The sequence below is a fragment of the Catharus ustulatus genome, chromosome 23 (assembly GCF_009819885.2).
Source record: "Catharus ustulatus isolate bCatUst1 chromosome 23, bCatUst1.pri.v2, whole genome shotgun sequence".
NCBI classification, from domain to species: Eukaryota; Metazoa; Chordata; class Aves; order Passeriformes; family Turdidae; genus Catharus; species Catharus ustulatus.
In genome coordinates, this window is record NC_046243.1 from 5737833 (window position 1) to 5757445 (window position 19613).

The following is a 19613-nucleotide window of genomic DNA, read 5'->3' on the forward strand; positions in this document are numbered from 1 at the left end:
CGTGAAAGAAGGCTGTGTCCCACACCTGGAAGCACTAACAAGTCACTGGAAGCAGATCGATTTGGACACGGTCTGAACAAGAAGAATAAGTAGCATTCCTTATTCTCTCTCCAGGATAAAGTAAACCCCATCCTTTTGAACTCTCCAGCTGTGTCCTGACCTGGTGAGGCAGGCAGAGGGGGACTGCCCATGATCCTGTTCCAATCCTGTTAGACTGAACTAAATTAAGGATCTAAACTGGGAGTCCTTGTTGGGGCTTGGCATCACCATCAGTGGAGTATGAGCTTTGGAGGATCAGGAGAAGGAAGGCTCAGGAAGCAGGTTGATTACAGTCCCTCTTTTTGGAGGGATTTCTAGGAGGCTGAAGCCAGTACCTTTCAGCTGCACTTGGGCTCCTGCTGCTTTGCAGAGCTCATGAACAGAGCCTGGAGAGTTTCCATGAGTGACACAGTCTATTTGTGAGGAGAGACACAAAAGGACATGTTCATATACACCTGTCAAATATGCACCTGTGGTACATTCACATAAGTCTGGTTGCACACAAGAGCACCAAAGAATGAATACATGTAGGAGCACACCCTACTGTGAACTCTGCTGAGGACACCAGGAGACAGCCGCAGCAGGGCTGGAGCCTTCTGGGGAAGGGCAAGGCCCCAGGCAAGCTCACAGCATTATTTATGTGCTCACAGACTCACACTCACAGAGAGTGGACAAGTCAAAACAAGCCAGAAGTTTTTCCTGAGGGCAGGGTTAGGTAGGACGGGGTCAGACCCTGCAGCCCAATGCACACACATGGCGAGACAACAGCAAATAACCATCAGGGTGAGCTGAGGAGGGAGGGATAGGGAAGGACATGGCCCATCCTCATACACAGGAGTGCTTAGACATCCAGCAGCTGACTGGATTTTTAAAGACACAATCCGAAAGACCTGAGGAATAACAGACTGGTAAACCTCACCTCTGTGCCTGGGGAGATCATGGAGCATATCCTCATGAAAGCAGCTGTGAGTCATATTCAGGACAAGGAGGTGATCCAAAACAGGCAGCAAGCCTTCTCCTAGGGCAAGTCATGTCTGAGCAATCTGGTGACCTTCAATGATGGAGTGACTGAAACAGTCAGCAGGGGAAGACTGGCCAGTGTCATCTACCTAAACTTCTCTTAGGCCTTCAACATACTCCACACAACATCTTTAAATACAAATTGGAGAAATGGTGTAGGGGGTTGACCCTGGCTGGATGCCAGGCACCCACCAAAGCCACTTTATCACTCTTCTCTACAAGTGCATAGGGGAGAGAAAGTGTAACAATGATTCATGAGTTAAGGACTGAAAGAGATGCTTCACCAAATACTGTCACAGGCCTAACAGACTCAACTAAGGTGTATTAATTGAATTTATTATCAGCACAATCAGAGGAGGATAGTGAAAAGTAAAATAAGTCTTATAAAAAACCCCAAAAAAAAAAGCATCTTCCCCCTACCTCCCTGTCCTTCCAAGCTTTACCTCCTCCTCCCCCAGCAGAGCAGGGAGACAGGAATGGGGCTCATGGTCAATTCATCACAGGTTGTTCCTGCTGCTGCTCATGGAGAGGAGTGGGAGTCCTTCCCCTGCTCCAGGGTGGGGTCCCTCCCATGGGAGAAGTTCTCCATGAACAAAATGAGTCCTTCCCACAGGCTATGGTTCCCCACAAACTGCTACAAAATGAGTCACTCCTCCACAGGGTCAGTCCTTCAGGAACCCTCACAGGGTCACAAATCATTCCAGCAAACCAGGACTCTGCTCCAGCACAGACTTCCCTCAGGGTCATGGCCTCCTCTCAGGCATCCACCTGCTCTGGTGTTGGCTCCTGCAGGGGCTGTAGGTGCATCTCTGCACCCCCAATCCCTCTGTTGGCTGCAGGGGCACAGCTGCCTCACTGTGTTCTTCACCATGGGCTTCAGAGGAATCTCAGATCCAGATCTTGGAGCAATGCCTGCTCCTCCTTCTCCACTGACTTCAGTGTCTGCAGAGCTGTTCCTTTCACATATTCTCACTCTGCTCTTCTCTGGCACAATTATACCTGTGCAATAACTTTTTTCTTCTTTAACTTATTCCTGAGGCATTACTTCCATTTCTGATGGGCTGACCCTGGCCAGCATTGGGTCTGTCCTGGAGCCAGCTGCCTTTGGCTCTGCTGGACACTGAGAAAGCTTCCAGCAACTTCTCTCAGGAGCCACAGAACCCTGTAGCCCTCCCACTTCCAAAATCAGGCCATGCAAACCCAATACACATGGATTTGAAGGGTGTACTATTGTGAATATGAAAATGTCTGGATGGACATGGCTTTAGTCTGTGGCTCTATGACCACATGAAGGTAGAGGGGCATGTCTCAAGGCTTTGTCTTGGGACTGGTGCTTTTAGTATCTTTTTCAATCACAGAGATATTATATCTAGTGTTCCCTTGGCATATTTGCAGGTGACAAAAAGCTGAGCAGTGCAGCTGACACCACAGGAAGAGATTTCCATCCAGGGGACCTAGAGAAACTTGAGAAGTGGGCCCAGGAGAACCTGATGAAGTTTAAGAAGTTCAAGTGCAGGGTGCAGCACCTGCGTCAGGAAATCCCAGACATGAGTACAGACTGGGAGATGAACTCATTGAGAGCAGACCTGAGAAGAAAGACTTGGGAGCACTGGTGGATGAAAACCTGGACATGAGCCAACAGTTTGCATTTGCAGCCCAGAAAGCCAACTGCATCCTGGGTTCCATCACAAAAGGCATGACTGGCAGCTTGAAGGCAGTGATTCTCCTCATCTGTTCTGATCTTCTGAGACCCCACCTGGGTTCAGACATGGAGTCTTCAGCACAAGAATATCAAGCACCTGTTAGAGTAGGTTAGTAGGAGGCTACAAAGATGCTCAGAGGGCTGGAGCAAATCTCCTATGAAGACAGGCTGAGAGTTGGGGTTGTTCTGCATGGAGAACAGAAGGCTTTGAGGAAACCTCATTGAGGCCTGTCAGTGTGAAGGTGACTTACAAATAGATGGATACTGACTTTTTACATAGGCAGACTCTGATAGGACAAAGTGGAATGGTTTAAAGTAAAAGAGGAAAGATATAGATTAGATGTATGGGACAAATTCCTTATTCATAGGGTGGTGAGGCAATGGAACTTCTCATAGAAGATGTGGCTGCCACATCCCTGAAGTGTTCCAGGCCAGGGGATGGGGCTTGGTACAACCTAATCTAGTGAGTGTCACTGCTTCTCTTTATGAAGGAGTTCCATCAAGACCAAGCCATTCTATGATTATAAGATTCTATGTTTCTATGAGTGCTGCAGCTTCTTCCTGAAAACAACACTTCAAACAACCCCAGAAGAGTGATCAGGATAGCATCACTTGCCTGGCCTGGGCACATGCAGTACATAAACTGAGTCTTCTGCCTGCACTGCTGCATTCCTGCCTTAGAAATCCTGGGGCCTTTAATCCCAGGGATCAGAAGAAGCCTTCATTGGGGAACAGGCATGGAACAAACCTGGAAATGAAAAGGCAGCAGTGCAGGAAATGAAAGCACAGCCCATATCATTAGGTGTGCTGGTTTGCATTCAAGATGAGTTTGCTGGGAAATTGTTACCTCTGCAAAGGCTGCCCCTGGTCCTGCGGCAGTGAAAGGCAGGTATAAAAGGCAGCCCAAGTCTCTGCTCTCTCATCCACTTCTCTTGCTTCCTTCTACTTGGGAACCAGGTGAGTCTGAAGCCCCTTCTCTTTCTCTTCCAAAGTGACATCTCCACTTGATGGACATCTCAGCTGATGTTGACTTTCTCATAGTTGGGGATTGGAGCATGCGGTCATGAGAGAAGAAAGTGGGGAGAAGGCTGGCAGAGAGGGAGGCTGGTGATGGTGGTGCCTTTTGCTTTATGTCCTGGGAGAGAACTTCCTGCTGCTCTTTGTAGGGCTCCTGGCCCAGTCTCCAGCTTCCCACTCGTGATGGCCTTGGCTCTTTAGTGATGGGGTAACCAGGCTGCTCCTCACCCACCCACCCATCCACCCTCCCATCCACCTACCCAGCCTTGTGCTCTGTTTCCTCTCTTCTGTCTCTGCCAGGTGCACCTGCAACCTCAAGCCATGTCCTGCAACACCCAGTGCCGTCCCTGCCAGCCCTGTGGTCCCACCCCGCTGGCCAACAGCTGCAATGAGCCCTGTGTCAGGCAATGCCAGAACTCCACTGTTGTCATTGAGCCGCCTGCTGTGGTGGTGACCCTGCCTGGCCCCATCCTCAGCTCCTTCCCCCAGAACACCGTGGTGGGATCCTCCACCTCTGCTGCTGTTGGCAACATCCTGAGCTGTGACGGAGTGCCCATCAACTCTGGGGGCTTTGACCTCTCCTGCATCACCAGGCGCTACGGTGGCAACCGATCTCGTCCCTGCTAAAGCTGCTGGTGCAGCTCCAATGAGACATCTTGAGGAACTCAGAACATGGTGTTGGGCAGAGGATCTAGGTTTTGGGTGCTGTTTGCCGGATAGCTGACCGAACTTGCCTTTCTCTCCCTTTTCATTGTTTGCATTGGTTCCTATGTGCTGCAATGTTCCTCCAAGGCCAGCTTGGTAGGGACCATCAGGTTTCTCCCCTTTGTGGGACAGGTAGACCAATATTATGCAGGAGCTATTCCAGAGCCAAGGAGTGCAGACTCTGTGCTGGCCTTGGTGCTGCCTGTGCTGCTGACCTTTGCTTTCAGTGGCTTTGTTTCCTTCTTTCATTTCATTAAAGTTCTGCTGCATTCAAGTCTGGTGTCTGTGTGGTCCTTCCCCCGTTGCACTTCTGAATGCCAAAGGAGAAAGGTGTTACTTAGTCATGGAAGTGGGTGAGGGCATAAGGAGACCCTTCTCCATTCTCGGAGGAGTGGAATTTTGGAGCACCAGGCAGGGGAAACTATTAAGGTACAATCTCTTGGAGCTGAGGAAGACATCCCCTGGCTGCTCTGCTTTCAGACACCATCAAGCCTTGTCTTGATGTCTTTGCCCACAAATGCCCAGAACGTTGGGGGACCTTGAAGCAATAGCAGCCCCATGATATCCTGAGGAATGGTGTTCTTGTCAGTATGGTCAGAGCTGCACTAGGGTCATTGGTGTGAGGGTCTTGGACATAATTTCCTGTGCAGAATAATGGGAGTTGCAATGCAGAGAAAAATCATGGTTTCTACTTCATCTTCCTCTCCCCTTCATGACTTATTAAAAAGTGAGGATGAATACCATTGAGCACTTTCTTTTCCCTATGCCATGGTCCTTTAGATGAGACTATGTTGAATCTGTGGTCTCAGCCTCTGCCTAGCACAGCACCAGGCCTGAGCTGGCACATTTGGCATTGGCTTGAACACAAGGCAGAGACGTGTTTCACACCAGACAGCACTGACATTGCAGTGCAAGTAAACTCATTTGAGCATAGCCTAGATGAAGCTGGCAGGAATTCTTAGCCTTTCTGGTGTCCATAAAGCAAGCCTCATCCTTTTGAAGTCCCTAGATCTTGGGAGAGCCACGTCCTGGCCTGGAGAAGCAGAGAATGAGAACAGCAAGCCATATTTAGACATTCCTAATATTGTTTACAATGAATTAAACTAAGGATCCAAACTGTATTAAATCATCCTAATTCAGTGTCCTGGTTTAAGGGACAGTAGTGCCAGAAAAAGGCAAGAGTTTTTTTCCCAAAATGGATAGTGAAAAAAAAATTCCCTCCCTCCCTGTTTACTATAATTTGGAAATTAAGGAACTCTCAGGCAAAAGGTATGGGTTTTGGAATAACAGTTCTTTACTGATATATCTACAAGACAAACAAGAACCACATCAGTTATTAACAGATCAGTGACATAACAGAACGAAACTCAGTCTCAGTCCTTTTGTCCAGTCAGGCCACACGGTCCCGGTGGAGTAGGGGGTGGAGTGGCATTTTCCTCAGTCGCAGTAACTGCAGGAGCAGGCAGGCAGCCGCGGCAGGGCTGTCCCAGATGAGAGACGGGTGAAGGAAAAGAAACCTCCGCTCACCGTTCTCAGAAGCAGAAAGCTGTAGCAGTGTCGGAGTGCAGGGCTTGGTCCCACCACAGAGCAAGAAGAAGTTCTCTCCTCCGCATTCGGCCGGCCAGCATGAGTACCCCCTGACCACCCACCCCCCCACCCCTCAAACCCCCCTACCCCTCAAACCCCCCTACCCCTCAAACCCCCCTCCGCAATTGAGCCAATCGAACCAGCCCAGCCATTGAGCACTTAACAGCTAAAGGGGAGCCGCCCAGCCAGCTTAACATAATAATGGGAAAAATTTCTAAAACTCCCCCAACCCCCAACATTCAGTCTAGGAATCAGCAGCAGCAGAGTGTGAGCTTTGAAGCAGTAGGAAAAGGATGATTAAAGATAGAGAAGACTGCATTTCAGTGCCTGTGGTGAGGATAATTCTCTGCCAGGTTTATTCTGTTATTGCTTGGCTACACTGAAGTCCCTTCAGACTCTGGGTGCTCTGTGGAGCTTATTGGTAGAGCAGTGGAGAACGTCACTGCTGTAAGTGGAGCATCATGAGGAGGGGCACACACACACTTATGCACATCAGAAAGGAATCATGCACAAATTTTGGCACCTATGTATATTCACAGTCACGGCTGCACACAAGTGCACATGAGACAAGAACATAAAAAGTCACAGCTTCATGAGAGGGAAGTCCTGCTTGTCAGATCAGATTTCCTTTTATGACAAGGTAACTCACCTGCTTAATCACAGAAAGGCAGTTGATATAATCTTTTTCACTTCAGTGAAGCTTTTGAAACAGTCTCCCCCAGGATCCTTCTGGACACAATGTCCAGCCCACACATCATGGGATGGGTGAGCAACCGGCTCACAGGTCAGGCACAAAGCATGACAGTGACTGGGGTGACATCAGACCGGTAACCTGTCACTATTGGGGTTATGTAGTGCTTCGTCCTTGGCCCTGGGCTCTTCATCATCTACATAAATGACTGGAGTGCAGGACTGGAAGGGAAACTAAGCAAGTTCATGGATGATACAAAACGGGGAGGAGCTGTCAACTCCCTCAAAGGCAGGGACACCCTGCAGAGGGTCCTCCACAAATTAGAGGGCTGGGCAATCACCAACCATATGAAGCTCAACAAGGACAAGTGCCAGATTCTGCACCTGGAATGGGGCAACCCTGAATGTACAGACAGACTGGGGAACAAGAGCCTGGAAAGCAGTGTCATGGAAAAGGATCTGGGGGTCATGATTGATAACAAGTTGGATATGAGTTGGCAGTGCCCTGGCAGCCAGGAAGGCCAACAGTGCCCTGGGGGGTATCGGGGCCAGCATCACCAGCAGAGAAAGGGAGGGAATTGTCCCACTCTGCTCAGCACTGGGTGGCCTCGCCCTGAGTTCTGGATGCAGCTGTGGGCATCACAATTTAAAAGAACACATTGTGCTATTGGAGAGTGTACAAAGGAGGCCACAAGGATTGGGAAGGGCCTTGAGGGGAAGTTGTATGAGGAGCATCTGAGGTCGCTTGGTCTGTTCAGCCTCAGGAGGAGGAGATTGAGGTCAGACCTCATTTCAGTCTACAACTTCCTCGTGAGGGGAAGAGGAGGGAAGGCACTGACCTCTGCTTTGTGGGGACAGGACTAGAAAGAATAGGGTGAAGTTGTGTCAGAAGAAGTTTATGTTGGATATTAGAAAAATGTTCTTCGTCCAGAGGGTGGTCGGGTACTGGACTAGGCTCCCCAGGGCAGTAGGCACAGCACCAAGCCTGACAGAGTTCAACAAAAGTTTAAACAACATTCTCAGGCACATAGGGTGACTCCTGGCAGTTCCCTGTGCTGGGCTACGAGCTGGACTCTATGATCCTTCTGGGTCCTTCCAACTCAGCATATTCTGTGATTGTGTGAAAGAATGAATCGTGGCCTCTGCTGTGGATATGTGGAGATGATTGTGACTGGACTGAAGCATTCTGGAGAGGAACAAGGCTCCAGACATGGGCTCCACATACTTCTCTCGGGAAGAGAAGGAGGAGCAGAATTTTTCTGGGTTCATTGTTAGGCAGGACAACATAAAATCCATAAAATGAGCTGAGTCATTCCTTGCCAACAGGGCCACTAAAACCCCCAAAGCAGTGATCCAGACAAACATCATTTGCTTTAACTAAATACGCTTCTCCAGTGTATCATATGAGTCTTCTGCCGTAGCTGATGTGTTTTGATCCAGAATTGAATTGTTTGGGCCTTTTATCTTGCCACAAAAAACAAAAACAAAAACAAAAAAAAGTTCACTGGGAAATGTGCCTGAGATGAAAAATAATACAGGAAAAAAACCCACAGTCATTCAGGAAGCCAAGCCACAGCCCACACAGCCCATAGCATTATGTTTTGCATTTCAAATGTGATATTTTGCATTCAAGATGAGTGTGACAGAAAATAACTCGGCGCTGGGCAGTGGCTGCATAGGATCTGGTAGCTCTTTTGAAGCCTGGCAGGATAAGCCCAACAAGCCCTCATACATCTCTGCAGAGCCTCTACCTCCTGGTCCAACATGTTCTTTAACTCACTCCTGGTGTGGTGCTCCTCATGTATCCTTATATTTTTCTTCCTCCCTGCCCTCTTTCCAAGTGCCCCTCGTGCCCTGAGACATGTCCTGCATACAGTAGTGCCCGCCTTGCAGCCCCACCCCACTGGCCAACAGCTGCAATGAGTGATGGGGTTTTGAGAAAAGCTCAGGGAACTAAATGAAGACTGTTTATTAAAAAAGAAAACAAACACAAAAAACCCAGACTTTTTCACAGGAAATGACTACGAGGCCGTGCTGGTTTTGCATTAGTTGGCACTTCAGTAGCATCCATGGAAGAAAACTTCCACTGTGAGTTGATGGGACCACTGGAGGCCTGTTTGGCTGATGACAGCCCTCAAAACCAACAGGAGGATTTGTACACCTCTGTGAATTAGCACTTGAAGCGAACATACCTGGGAAGGGCTCGTTTCTCTTCCAGCAGGAGGGCAGGTAACAGGGCCTGGCCTGGCTCCACTGCCGGCCTGTGGGCCTGGCGGGGGCAGCGCCGGGCCCCTGTGTGGGAGGCTGGCATGTCCCGTCAGGGAGGAGGGGTGGCCATCGGCAGTGGTTGCCAGCTGAGCCCAGGGAGGCTGGTTGGGATCCCAGCCATCCCCCACCCTTTCCAGAGCAGCCGTTGATATTTCTGGTTCAGACCAGCCCCTCCCAGCGTGGCCTGAGTCTCCTGAGATCCTGGCACAGCTCCAGCATGGCCTGGCCACAGCCTTTGCATTCCCTGTGTGAGATCTTAACTTTTTCAATGCTCAGATAAAACTTACAGACCTTCAATCCTCCCTTGAGTGAGAGGAAAAAAGAACAGACAGAAGACACTGAGGTCAGTGAAACAGGAATCAGATCCCAGATGGAAGGAGAATGAGGAGATGCCATGAATTTAGGCTGAAAATCCTTTTGTAAGCTATGGAGATGGACTGTACTACACTAAAAATTCCTATAAACTGTGGAGAAAGACATGGGGGGGGTGGAGTGTTCAACTTGTAGATCATGAGCAAAGGTACCTGTGCATGAGCAAAGAGAGAAGAGTGATGAAGACCCTTTGCCCCGAGGTGACAAGAAGACCTCTGTTCCTAGAGATGAAGATGATTTTAAAGATAGATTAAGAGAATTTTTGTTTTTGAACAGTTCATTCTTTAAAGTAAATACCCCATGAGTTTGACATGGCCCATAAGCCCAGCTCTGGGAACATTGATGTTTCATGAGGAGTTTCACGATTGTAGATTAGTGGGTGGTTGTTATTTGTGAAAAGTGAAGCCACAATAGAACTGTTTTTTTTCTCTTGTGGAGAAGTCCCTATAGCCTGACAACAGAAGACTCCTCACCTTAGAGGGAATTGAAAAAAAGACTATTCTTTAGTTGGTAACTGACTGAAGTATTTCTGTACGTTGTTGTTAAGAAGGAGAAGAGGCTGTGGGAGAGGGCAGGAGAGGTGGTCTGAAGGTTTTATTCTGAATTCTATTATTCTTTTAGGTTATCAATAAAAGTTTTCTTTACACCCTTTATGTTTTAAGCCTGCCTTGCTTTTGCTCCTAATATTATCTCACAGTAGGAAATGAGTATATTGAAACTGGTGAATCAAAGGTACTACAGAGGCTTGGGTGAGTCTCTGGTGCAGAGGCTTGGGTGAGTCTCTGGTTCCTGTCAGCCCTTGGTGCTATGTGCAGCATACAGAGAGGAGAATGGACAAGTGTTCCCTGCACAGTACATGGCAAATATTTTCCTGTCCTAAGATGCACAGGGAAAACAGTTCCCTGTGCAGGGTTTTTTTCACCACTCTTTCCCTCTTCTCAAGCCACTGACATTGACTCCTTCTGGAAGAGTGTAATGGTCTGTAGGTCTCTGGGTCCCCCAGGGAAATAGTGCTCCAGGAGAAGAGCTCGCCTTTCCCCAAGATCAGCCTCACACAGAAACATCCTTTCCCTCCTCTGGGTTGTTGCACAGCCGAGCAAGCTCCCTGCACCAGGGTGTCTTGCACAGCACACAGGTACAAGGCACTGTCAGACACCTGCACTTCCTCCACCTTCAGGACACTGTATTTGCCCGTGGTGTTCAGGTGCGTGGTGATCCAGCCGCTGTGCCTGAGGCCACTCCCTGATTGACTGGAGACCAGCTGCTGGGGGCCTTGGCCCTTCTGCAACTGGTACCAGAACAGGCATAAAAGTTATTGGTCTGGCCGGCACAAGTTGAATGGAAGGTGCTCTCTGCTCTCCTCTGACTTGTCATTGCTGGGTGACAGTGATCTGCCCAATAGTGCTTGGAAGAAAGCACAGGTCAGTGATTCCGCAGGGAAAAGCTCCAAGACGTGAAGCAAGGGGATGCAAAGCAGCAGCAGAAAAGGCTCCTATTTTGTTTCTTGCTCTGTGCTACAGCCACATTTATGGGACCAGCAAGGGAGGAGGGTGTTTAGGCAGGAGGATTGATACCTCAGCTCAACATGTATCCCACAGCAAAATAATGCCATTTGCCTCCCATAGAAATACCCCAGAGAGGATCAGATCTTTCATACTGAATATCGTGCTGCCCAGAGTCTCCAGGGAACAACCAGTAGTGCCTGGTCCTTTTGTGCTGGCTCTAGGACACCTCCAGCAGGATGAGAGACCGTGAGATGTTTAATCCTGCTCCTCATTTGTTGTCCTTTTGGAAGTCTCCAAGGTTAAGGGAGAGGGAAAAAAAACAAGCCTTGGCTCTGCAAACAAGCAGGAGGAGTGGACAGTTAGGGCATGCTGCACAACACATGCCAACTAGAGGGGACACTGAGACACCCTAAGAATGAGTGGGATGAGAGAGCTTTTGTGTCTCTGCATCAGCTATCAAAGGTCCTGTCTGGGTTCAAAGGAGAGAAAATGTTTACTGGAGAGACAGAAAGAGCTTCTGCAATACTTTTTCTTCACATACATCTGAAAGGTTAGGCTGAGACAGATCAGAAGGAAGATGCAGAAGCGATGTAAGATTAGAGGGAGAAAAATAAGACAAAGGATCTGACATGATCAGGAGAGGAGATAGTTTTCCTTTCTCTCACTATTTTTAAGTTTTCAAGAACAAACAGCATCTAGATAAAACAGCCACAAACCAACATATTACAGTAATTTCACGAATACAAGCCGCACCAATTTGACCAAAAGTTTGGTGGAAACCCGGAAGTGCGGCTAATATTCGAGGGCGGCTAATACATGAACAATATTCTAAAAGCTGCCAACACGGAAGTGAGAGCCCGCGGCAGCCCCAAGCCAAGCTGGAGCCCGGCCGGCCCTGGCTGAGGTGGGAAAGCCTGGCAGAGGCGGGGCCAGCAGTGTGGGGGGCGGGCGGCAGAGCCTGGGCCAGCAGGGCGGGGCAGGGGGGGCAGCAGAGCCCGGGCCAGCAGGGCGGGGGAGCCTGGGAGAACTGGGGCTAGCAGTGCAGGGGAGCATGGCAGAAGCAGGAAGCCCGGGGGGTGGGGCTGCCTGGCAGCGGGGGAAGCCCAGCAGAATCGGGGCCAGCAGCGTGGGGGAGCCTGGAGGTGCGGGGGCCTGCAGTGCCGGCCAGGGCGAGCAAACGCGGCGGCGGTGCAGACGGGAGGGGGCGGCTGGCGAGCCTGGCGGCAGCGGCAGCCCTGCCGGCCAGGCGAGCAAACATGGCGCGGGGCGGCCGGCGTGCCTGGCAGTGGCGGCAGCGGCTGGCCCGCCGGCAGGGCGAGTAAACGCAGCAGCGGGGCGGCCGGCGTGCCTGGCAGCGGCGGCGGCGGCTGGCCCACCGGCAGGACGAGCAAGCGCGGCAGCGGGGTGGTGCTGACGGGAGAGGGGGGCCAGCGAGCCCGGCGGCGGCGGCAGCCCTCCGGCTGGGCGAGCAAACCCGGCAGCGGGGCAGCCGTCGTGCCTGGCAGCGGCGGCGGTGGCTGGCCCGCTGGCAGGGCGAGCAAACGCGGCAGCGAGGTGGTGCTGACGGGAGAGGGGGGCCAGTGAGCCCGGTGGCGGCTGCAGCACCACCCGGCCGGCCCCGTCGGCAACCATGAGCGGGCCGAGCCTTCCTGGCCCCGCCCCGAGCCAGTAAACCCCGCTATGCCGCGATCCTGTTACTAATTGGCCAATTTGTGAAAGCTGCGCACGGATTCTCGCTACGAACGAAAGTGCGGCTAATATTCGGGGTGCGGCTTATCTATTGACAAAGACAGCAACATTGTCGAGGCACCGGAAGTGCGGCTTATACTCCGTGCGGCTTGTATTTGTGAAACTACTGTAACTGATGTTTCCCATAATCTGATTGTAATTCAAAACATAATTCAAGGCTTCAGTCAGGAAGACATTGATGGATGGGTTATATCCATCCCTATATGGGAGAAATGTTGAGATTTAATATTGAAGCCATAAGTCCTTTGCACAAACTCAACCAAAAGTCCTTTACCAGGCTGCATCCTGAGTATATGACTGGCATAAATCCTAACTTGTGAGTTACCTCAGCCCTGCATATCTGGACAGATTTGTCTGCCTTTGCCTGCCTGTGCTGTGGGTGTGCATCTCATCTGCCTTTGCCCTTGTGTGGGAACCAGGGGCCCTAGATTAGGTAAGGGAGTGGAGGAGAAGGAAAAGATGAAGCTGTGGGCTGGACCCAGGAATTCTTGTTTCCCTTAACAACTGTTGCCTGATGTCTCCCTGATGACCTTTAGCTGCTGAGTAGCCAGGGGTAACTTTGTCCAAGGAAAAGGGCAAGGAAGAAAAATCCGCTGGAGGAAAATCTATTCTCTGCTTCCTCCAGCTATTTTCCCTGAGAGAACTGAAAGATTTGCTAGAGAACAAAGGAGGACTTAATGACCCAGACTTGGATGCAAAACAACTTTATTGAGTGTAAAGTAGAAAAAGAGGTAGCTCACAGAGAGCATCAGGTGCAGCCACTAAGATGCAGTGGAGCTCCTGCAGGGTGTCCATCTGCCTGCCCTAAAGAGGGAGGGAGGCCAGTACATCCCCCTAGGCTGGCCAGGGAAGACATGGACAGCAAAGGAAAGACAAAAAAAGTGGAAGAAGGGAACAATGGCTTGACATTTTAAAGACAATGTCCCACAGCTTTATCTCCTTCCCAGAGCTATGTTCTGAGGTCGTGGAGGTTCTTGCCCAAGGATGTTGACAGCAGCATCTTTAGCAGGGACGGCATCTGCTGCCACCATAGCAGTTGGTGATGCAGGAGAGGTCAAAGCCCCCAGAGCTGATGGGCACTCCTCCAGAGCTGAGGATGCTGCCAACAGCAGCAGAGGTGGAGGATCCCACAGCGGTGTTCTGGGGGAAGGAGCTGAGGATGGGGCCAGGCAGGGTCACCACCACAGGGGAGGGCTGGATGACCACATGGGAGTCCTGGCACTGCCTGACACAGCACTCATTGCAGCTGTTGGCCAGCGGGGTGGGGCCACAGGGCTGGCAGCAAGGGTTGCAGGGCTGGCAGCAGGACATGGCTCAGTGTCACAGGAGCACCTGGCACAGAGGGCAGGGAGAAGCAGAAAGTGAGGACACATGAGGATCAGCACTGCACCCAAACACCCTGTAGTCAAGGCACCTGCTAGCACACATTGTACTGCCCAGCTCAAAGCCCAGGAACCACCTCAGCCAAGTCCCAGTCTCCCTCTGTCTGCGCAAGACCTTCTCTCCCCTGCCCAGTAGAAGCAGCTCCCAGCCCTGGGCTATGACAGCCCCTGTCAGTTGAGACCTACAGCCAGGAAAGGGCTGCTCTTGAAGCAGCAGCAGGAGGACAAGGAGAAGAGGCTTCCCACTCACCTGGTTTCTGAGGAGAAGGAGGTGAGAGAAGTGGATGAGAGCACAGAGACTTGGGCTGCCTTTTATAGCAGTCCTGCACTGCCTCAGGTCCAGAGGTGACTTATTCGAAGTCATAATTTCGTGACCAGCTCATGTGAAATGTGAACCATCTCAGTTAATGGTAAGGGCTGTGTCCTGGTTTCCTGCATTGCTGCCTTTTCATTTCCTGGCTTCTGCCACGTGCTTTCCTCTATTACGATCCCTTTCTGTAAGTGCTGGGATGAGAGGCTCAAGGATTTCTGAGGCACTGAGGCAGCAGTCTCAGATCAAGGGCTATTGGCATTCCTTGTGGGCAGGTGATGTTCACTAGGGTAATCTCTGAGTGGTTTGCTTTTGTCCAAATTGTCAGGAAATGGGCGCCCCTTTTGTGCTTCTTGCCCACACATCCAAGGACTGCCACGTGAGGAGACATGACAGAGCTTCTTCCACTCTGCTTTTTCTTACCACCTGTTCTCTGTGTCTCCCAGGCCAGTCTAGTGGGGATATTTTGCCCCCTCTCCCTCTGCATGGCAGGCAGATGGACACCCTTCAGGAGCTCCACTGCATCTTAGTGACTGTCTCAGTGGTCTCCTTTCTTCCTTAGACTCATTAAAGTTGTGCTGTCATGCCTTGGTCTCCAAGTTCTCCTTTCATCTGTGGCAACTCTTCCTATCTGTTCATGTACATAGTTAAAAAAAAGCAGAGTGCAGGAGTCTCTGCAGTGGATTTTCCTCTGTGCTCTTTCCCTTGGAGCTAATGAAGACATCCCTGATTACTGCACAAACAGAGGCCACTAGTGAAACCACAAGTTCAAAGGATGGCAGCAGTGGGGATGGGACACAGAAATTCCTTTGCTTCAGCCTTGAGTAATGCTCTAATGCATGTTATCCACCAGATATCCATGTTCTCCTACATGCAGAAAATGGACTCTTAAATGCACTGGTGTACTCAGAATAACAACTCAGGTACAGAGTGCAACTCAGGTACATATTCCTGCCCTCAGTTCGGGGCAGACATGATCTTTCTCCATCTTACTGGCCCCTGTGCACATCGTGCTATGATCAGAAACCAAGGTTTCACCTGCTCCTGCTGAGACCTAAGCACTGATCTCTGTTGCCAGCGCTCAAATAATCTCCAGTTCCTCTTCACTCAGTGTGTGACCCTCATGGACAGCCCCTCCATGTGGATCCTTGTGCTGAAAAACTCTCAGTGTTCTTGGTAGATCCCATGTAATCACTAAAATATTGTGTTAAGGTCCTCTCCAAGACTCCTGTTCTCCAGGGAGAAAAGGCTACACTCCTCCAGTCTTTCCTCATAGCTCAGGTTCTCCAACTCCTTGCTTTTCTTTGACACACACAATGGGATGGGAGCAACTGCCAGACCAGGATCTGCAGAGGCCACATCAGGAGACTTGGATTACACAATGGCTTTCCTGGGTACAGCTGGGCCAGTCAGCAGAAACACCTGGGTGAAGACGACCACAAACCCAATGGACATATGACCAGGGCTTGCAGGAAGCAATGGTTTTCCTGGGGACAAGGAAAGTCTCCATCAGCTTTGATGCAGAAGTGGAGGAGTGCCAGATCTTCACAAAGGAAACATGATGAGGAAGAACAAATAAAGTAAGGTCTGCAGGTACTGATTGCTCCGTACAGGGACAATGAGAAGGCCATTCTTCAGGGTTAGAAGATACGTAGAGAAGAAAAAGTTCATTATATCGGTGGTAATTCCTGGTTGCACTGACCTTTTGATTGTCTCATTCTTAATTATCTAATTCAAATGCCCAAGACTCATGATATCTGCAAGTCACAGAACCATGAAAATGCCTTCAAGATCATCAAGTCCAACCATAAACCTAACATTGCGCACTCTACCACTAACCTGTGTTCCTATGTGCCACATCTACACTTCTTTGAAATCACCTCCGGGAGTGGTGACTCAACCACCTCCCTCAACAGTGTGTTCCAGTGCTTGATAATCCTTTCAGGGAAGATTTTTTCCCTAATATCCAATCTAAACCTCCCCTGCTACAACTTGAGGCCAATTCCTTCTGTCCTATCACTTGTTACTTGGGAGCAGAGACTGACATCCACCTCACTTACAGCCTCCTTCCAGGTAGTGTTAGAGTGATAAACTTTCCCCTTGGCCTCCTTTTCTCCAGACGAAATAAATCCAGTTCTCTCTATAAGCTAGATCATAGGTGGAGGTATTATCACATGTCATTGGGAAGAGGAGAGAACACGGATTGAGGTCTGCCATGGTTTGTACCCAAGGGAGCTAAAGTTATAGCGGGACACATAACTGAGCTGAGCATTCCTCCACAGCAATTAATTAATTCATGAAAACACAAAATTAATTTACCATATTGTCAAGTGAAGCTGTTGCTTTGTCTTCAGGGAAACAAGCCTGAGGTGGGAATGGATGGAAATCTGAGAAATCCCTTCTGAGCTTGAAAAATTCTTGAGGCAAGGCTGGCTCACCTTTACAGACAGCACTAAACATGCTCCATAGGGACCTTGGTGGACTCTGAGACCTGGGCCTGTGCAAAACTCATGAAGTCTAGGAAGATCATGTGAAAGGTTCTGCACTTGGGTTCAGGGCAGCACCAAGGAAATTTGAGACTACAAAGACAGTTCAGATTTTCTGTCCTTTCTGAGAAACATGAAGAGTGATTGGGCTGGGAGAGGGAGGCACTGGGGGATGGAAGGTTGGGAAGAGAAAAGCTCTAAACCTGACACTGGTCTCCAGGTAGACAAGTACAAGGGCCAATTGTTATCACTGCCCACAGTCTTCTGAGAGGAAAAACCTGGGAGAAGGCCATTGTTCCTGCTGGAACAGATAGGAAGCAGGAAAAAACTTGGAATATTCTCAAGAAAAATGGTATTACTAGTCATGCTTAAAAATTCAGAAGAAATACAATAATTTCACGACTATAAGGCGCACCCTTTTGACTAAAATTTTGGTCCGAACCTGGAAGTGCGCCTTATAGCCCGGTGCGCCTTATATAATGTACAAAGTTGCAAAATTTGCAAAGCCGGAAGTGCGAGCTGCAAGCTGAGTCGGGAACCGCAGGAGCCGCAGCTGCTGGGCGGGGGGATGCGGCGTGGCCGCCGGCCAGGGAGAAGCAGGGGGAAGCGGTACAGCCGCCAGCCGCAGGGAAGCAGCAAAAAGCGGCACCACCGCCACCAGCCGTGGGGAAGCGGTGAGAAGCAGTGCTGCTGCGGGGAAGCGGTGACAAGTGGCGCAGTCTCCAGCCACGAGGAAGCCGAGACGCAGCGCAGCCATGTGGTGGAAGCTGGGAGCTGTGAGCTGTGCCAGCCGGCACCGGGGGTGGGCGGGAGTGCCAGGGCCCACTGCATGGGGAGGGCACCTGGGGCTGCATTTAAAGGCTACACCGATCTTTGAAGAATGTTTGCAAATTGAGTACCTGCCAGTAATTCATTACTTTGTTGAGCACCACGCAGCTCCTCGCTGTGCCTTATAGTCCGGTGCGCCTTATGGTCGTGAAATTACTGTACTCTAAAAATACAGCCATCTAAGTCATCCAATGTCCTTGGTAGGTCCTTCAGGAAATGAAACATATGGAGGTTATTATGGTGATTTCCTTAATGTTGGCATCATCAGATGATGTCTGGATGAGGTCCCATGAGAATAACCAGGGTTCAGCAAAGTTTAGCAATCACCGTGTGCGCTCACAGACGTGAGACAGGTCCCAGGTCAAGTTTGGCAGTTACAGTAATTTCACGACTATAAAACGCACTGGATTGTAAGGCGCACTCCTGGGTGTCAGCAAATCTCCAAACTTTTGCTGATACGTAAGGTGCGCCGGACTATAAGGCGCAGGTGGTTTTTTTGCAGCGAGGATCCACTGCCGGCTCCCCCTGCGCAGTTGCTGGCTGAGGCCCCGCCTCTACCCGGCAGCCATGGTACCGTGGGCCCCCAGGCTCACCTGCACCCGGCAGCTGTGGGACCCCAGGCATGCCTGTACACGGCAACCACGGGTCCTTGGGTCCCCCTGCACCCGGCAACCGAGGCACCACAGGCTCCCGGGCTTGCCTGCACCTGGCAGCCATGGCCCCCCGGGCTCACCTGTATCCAATAGCTGTGGCACTGCGGGCCCCCGGGCTCACCTGTACCCGGCAACCGCTGCACCACGGACCCGCCTGTACCCAGCAGCTGTGGCACCACAGGCCCCCAGGCTTGCCTGCACCCGGCAGCCCCAGGCCCCCGGGCCCCCTGTACCTGGCAGCTGTGGCACTGCGGGTCCCTGGGCTTGCCTGCAGCCAGCAGCCATGGCACCATGGGCCCCTGGGCCCACCTGCAGGCAGCAGCTGCGGCACCACGGGCCCCTGGGCTCTCCTGCACCCTGCAACCACGACCCTGCCGGCTCCCCCCCAGCTTGCGGCTCACACTTCCGAGTTGGCAAATTTCCGAACTTTGTCCATATATAAGGCGCACCAGACTATAAGGCCACTTCCGGGTCCGAGCCAGAATTTTAATCAAAAGGGTGCGCCTTATAGTTGTGAAATTACTGTACATGTTTCTCAAAGTCCAAATTCAGAGCAATGGCCAGATACAGGAATAGATGTGTCACAGCTGGAGATCTAATTCCGATTATGAGCACTGGGACCTAATCTTGAAAGCTGTCCCAATAGGAAGCAGAGTTGATTCTGGCTGAAGCCTCTCAGCAGATGTGCCTGGCAATGATCTCCGCAAGGCCAGCAAAGGGAAGGGAGAAACACTCAGCAATGCAACCCTTATGTTGGGTTGGTCCAACTGTCCTACAGGTCTCAGCAGAGCAACACCTGACCACGGGCAAGGTCCAAGATCCATTTGCTGAGCCCTGCCTCACTCAGCACCAGGTTGGTGAGCTGTAGAAGTGTATCAGGCACTGGCCTGGATATGGGGACCCTGTGTCCCTTCCCTATCATCAGCAATGTCACACCAGAAGCAATCTGTTAGGGATTACAGCCTGCAGTAGTGGACAGACATCCTTGACATTTCTACCTAAACATAAAGCAAAAATGGAGGGTGCAGGAGGCAGAGGTGACATTTCAATTCTCTGGACACTTTTTTGCAAGGTTGAAGCTGTTGAACTGTAAATTGTCTCCTTCCAGCAAGGGCAGCTGCAACACTGTGGGGCTCAAGGCACAACAGGGGAGAATCCCCTACCATGAACTGCACGTGCTTTCAGGATGAAGGTCTCACAAGCCCACACATGTGGTCTGCATGGAACCTTCACACTGGCAGAATAGACTCAAGTACACCAGAGAAGGACAGAGGACCTAAACAGAGATGGGGTGAGGTCA

At 50.7% G+C, this 19613-nt stretch overlaps 1 protein-coding gene and 1 pseudogene across 1 annotated transcript; one reads left to right on the forward strand and one right to left on the reverse strand.

Annotated features, from left to right (window-relative positions):
• The first annotated feature begins 3584 nt into the window (after positions 1 to 3584).
• On the forward strand, positions 3585 to 4405 carry LOC117006469 (feather keratin Cos1-1/Cos1-3/Cos2-1-like). The gene is given in 3 exon segments (XM_033078942.1): positions 3585 to 3620; positions 3623 to 3718; positions 4079 to 4405. Coding segments are annotated over 3 exon segments (459 nt in total).
• Positions 4406 to 13656: 9251 nt separating this feature from the next.
• Positions 13657 to 14425, reverse strand: LOC117006559 (annotated as a pseudogene).
• Positions 14426 to 19613: the final 5188 nt, after the last annotated feature.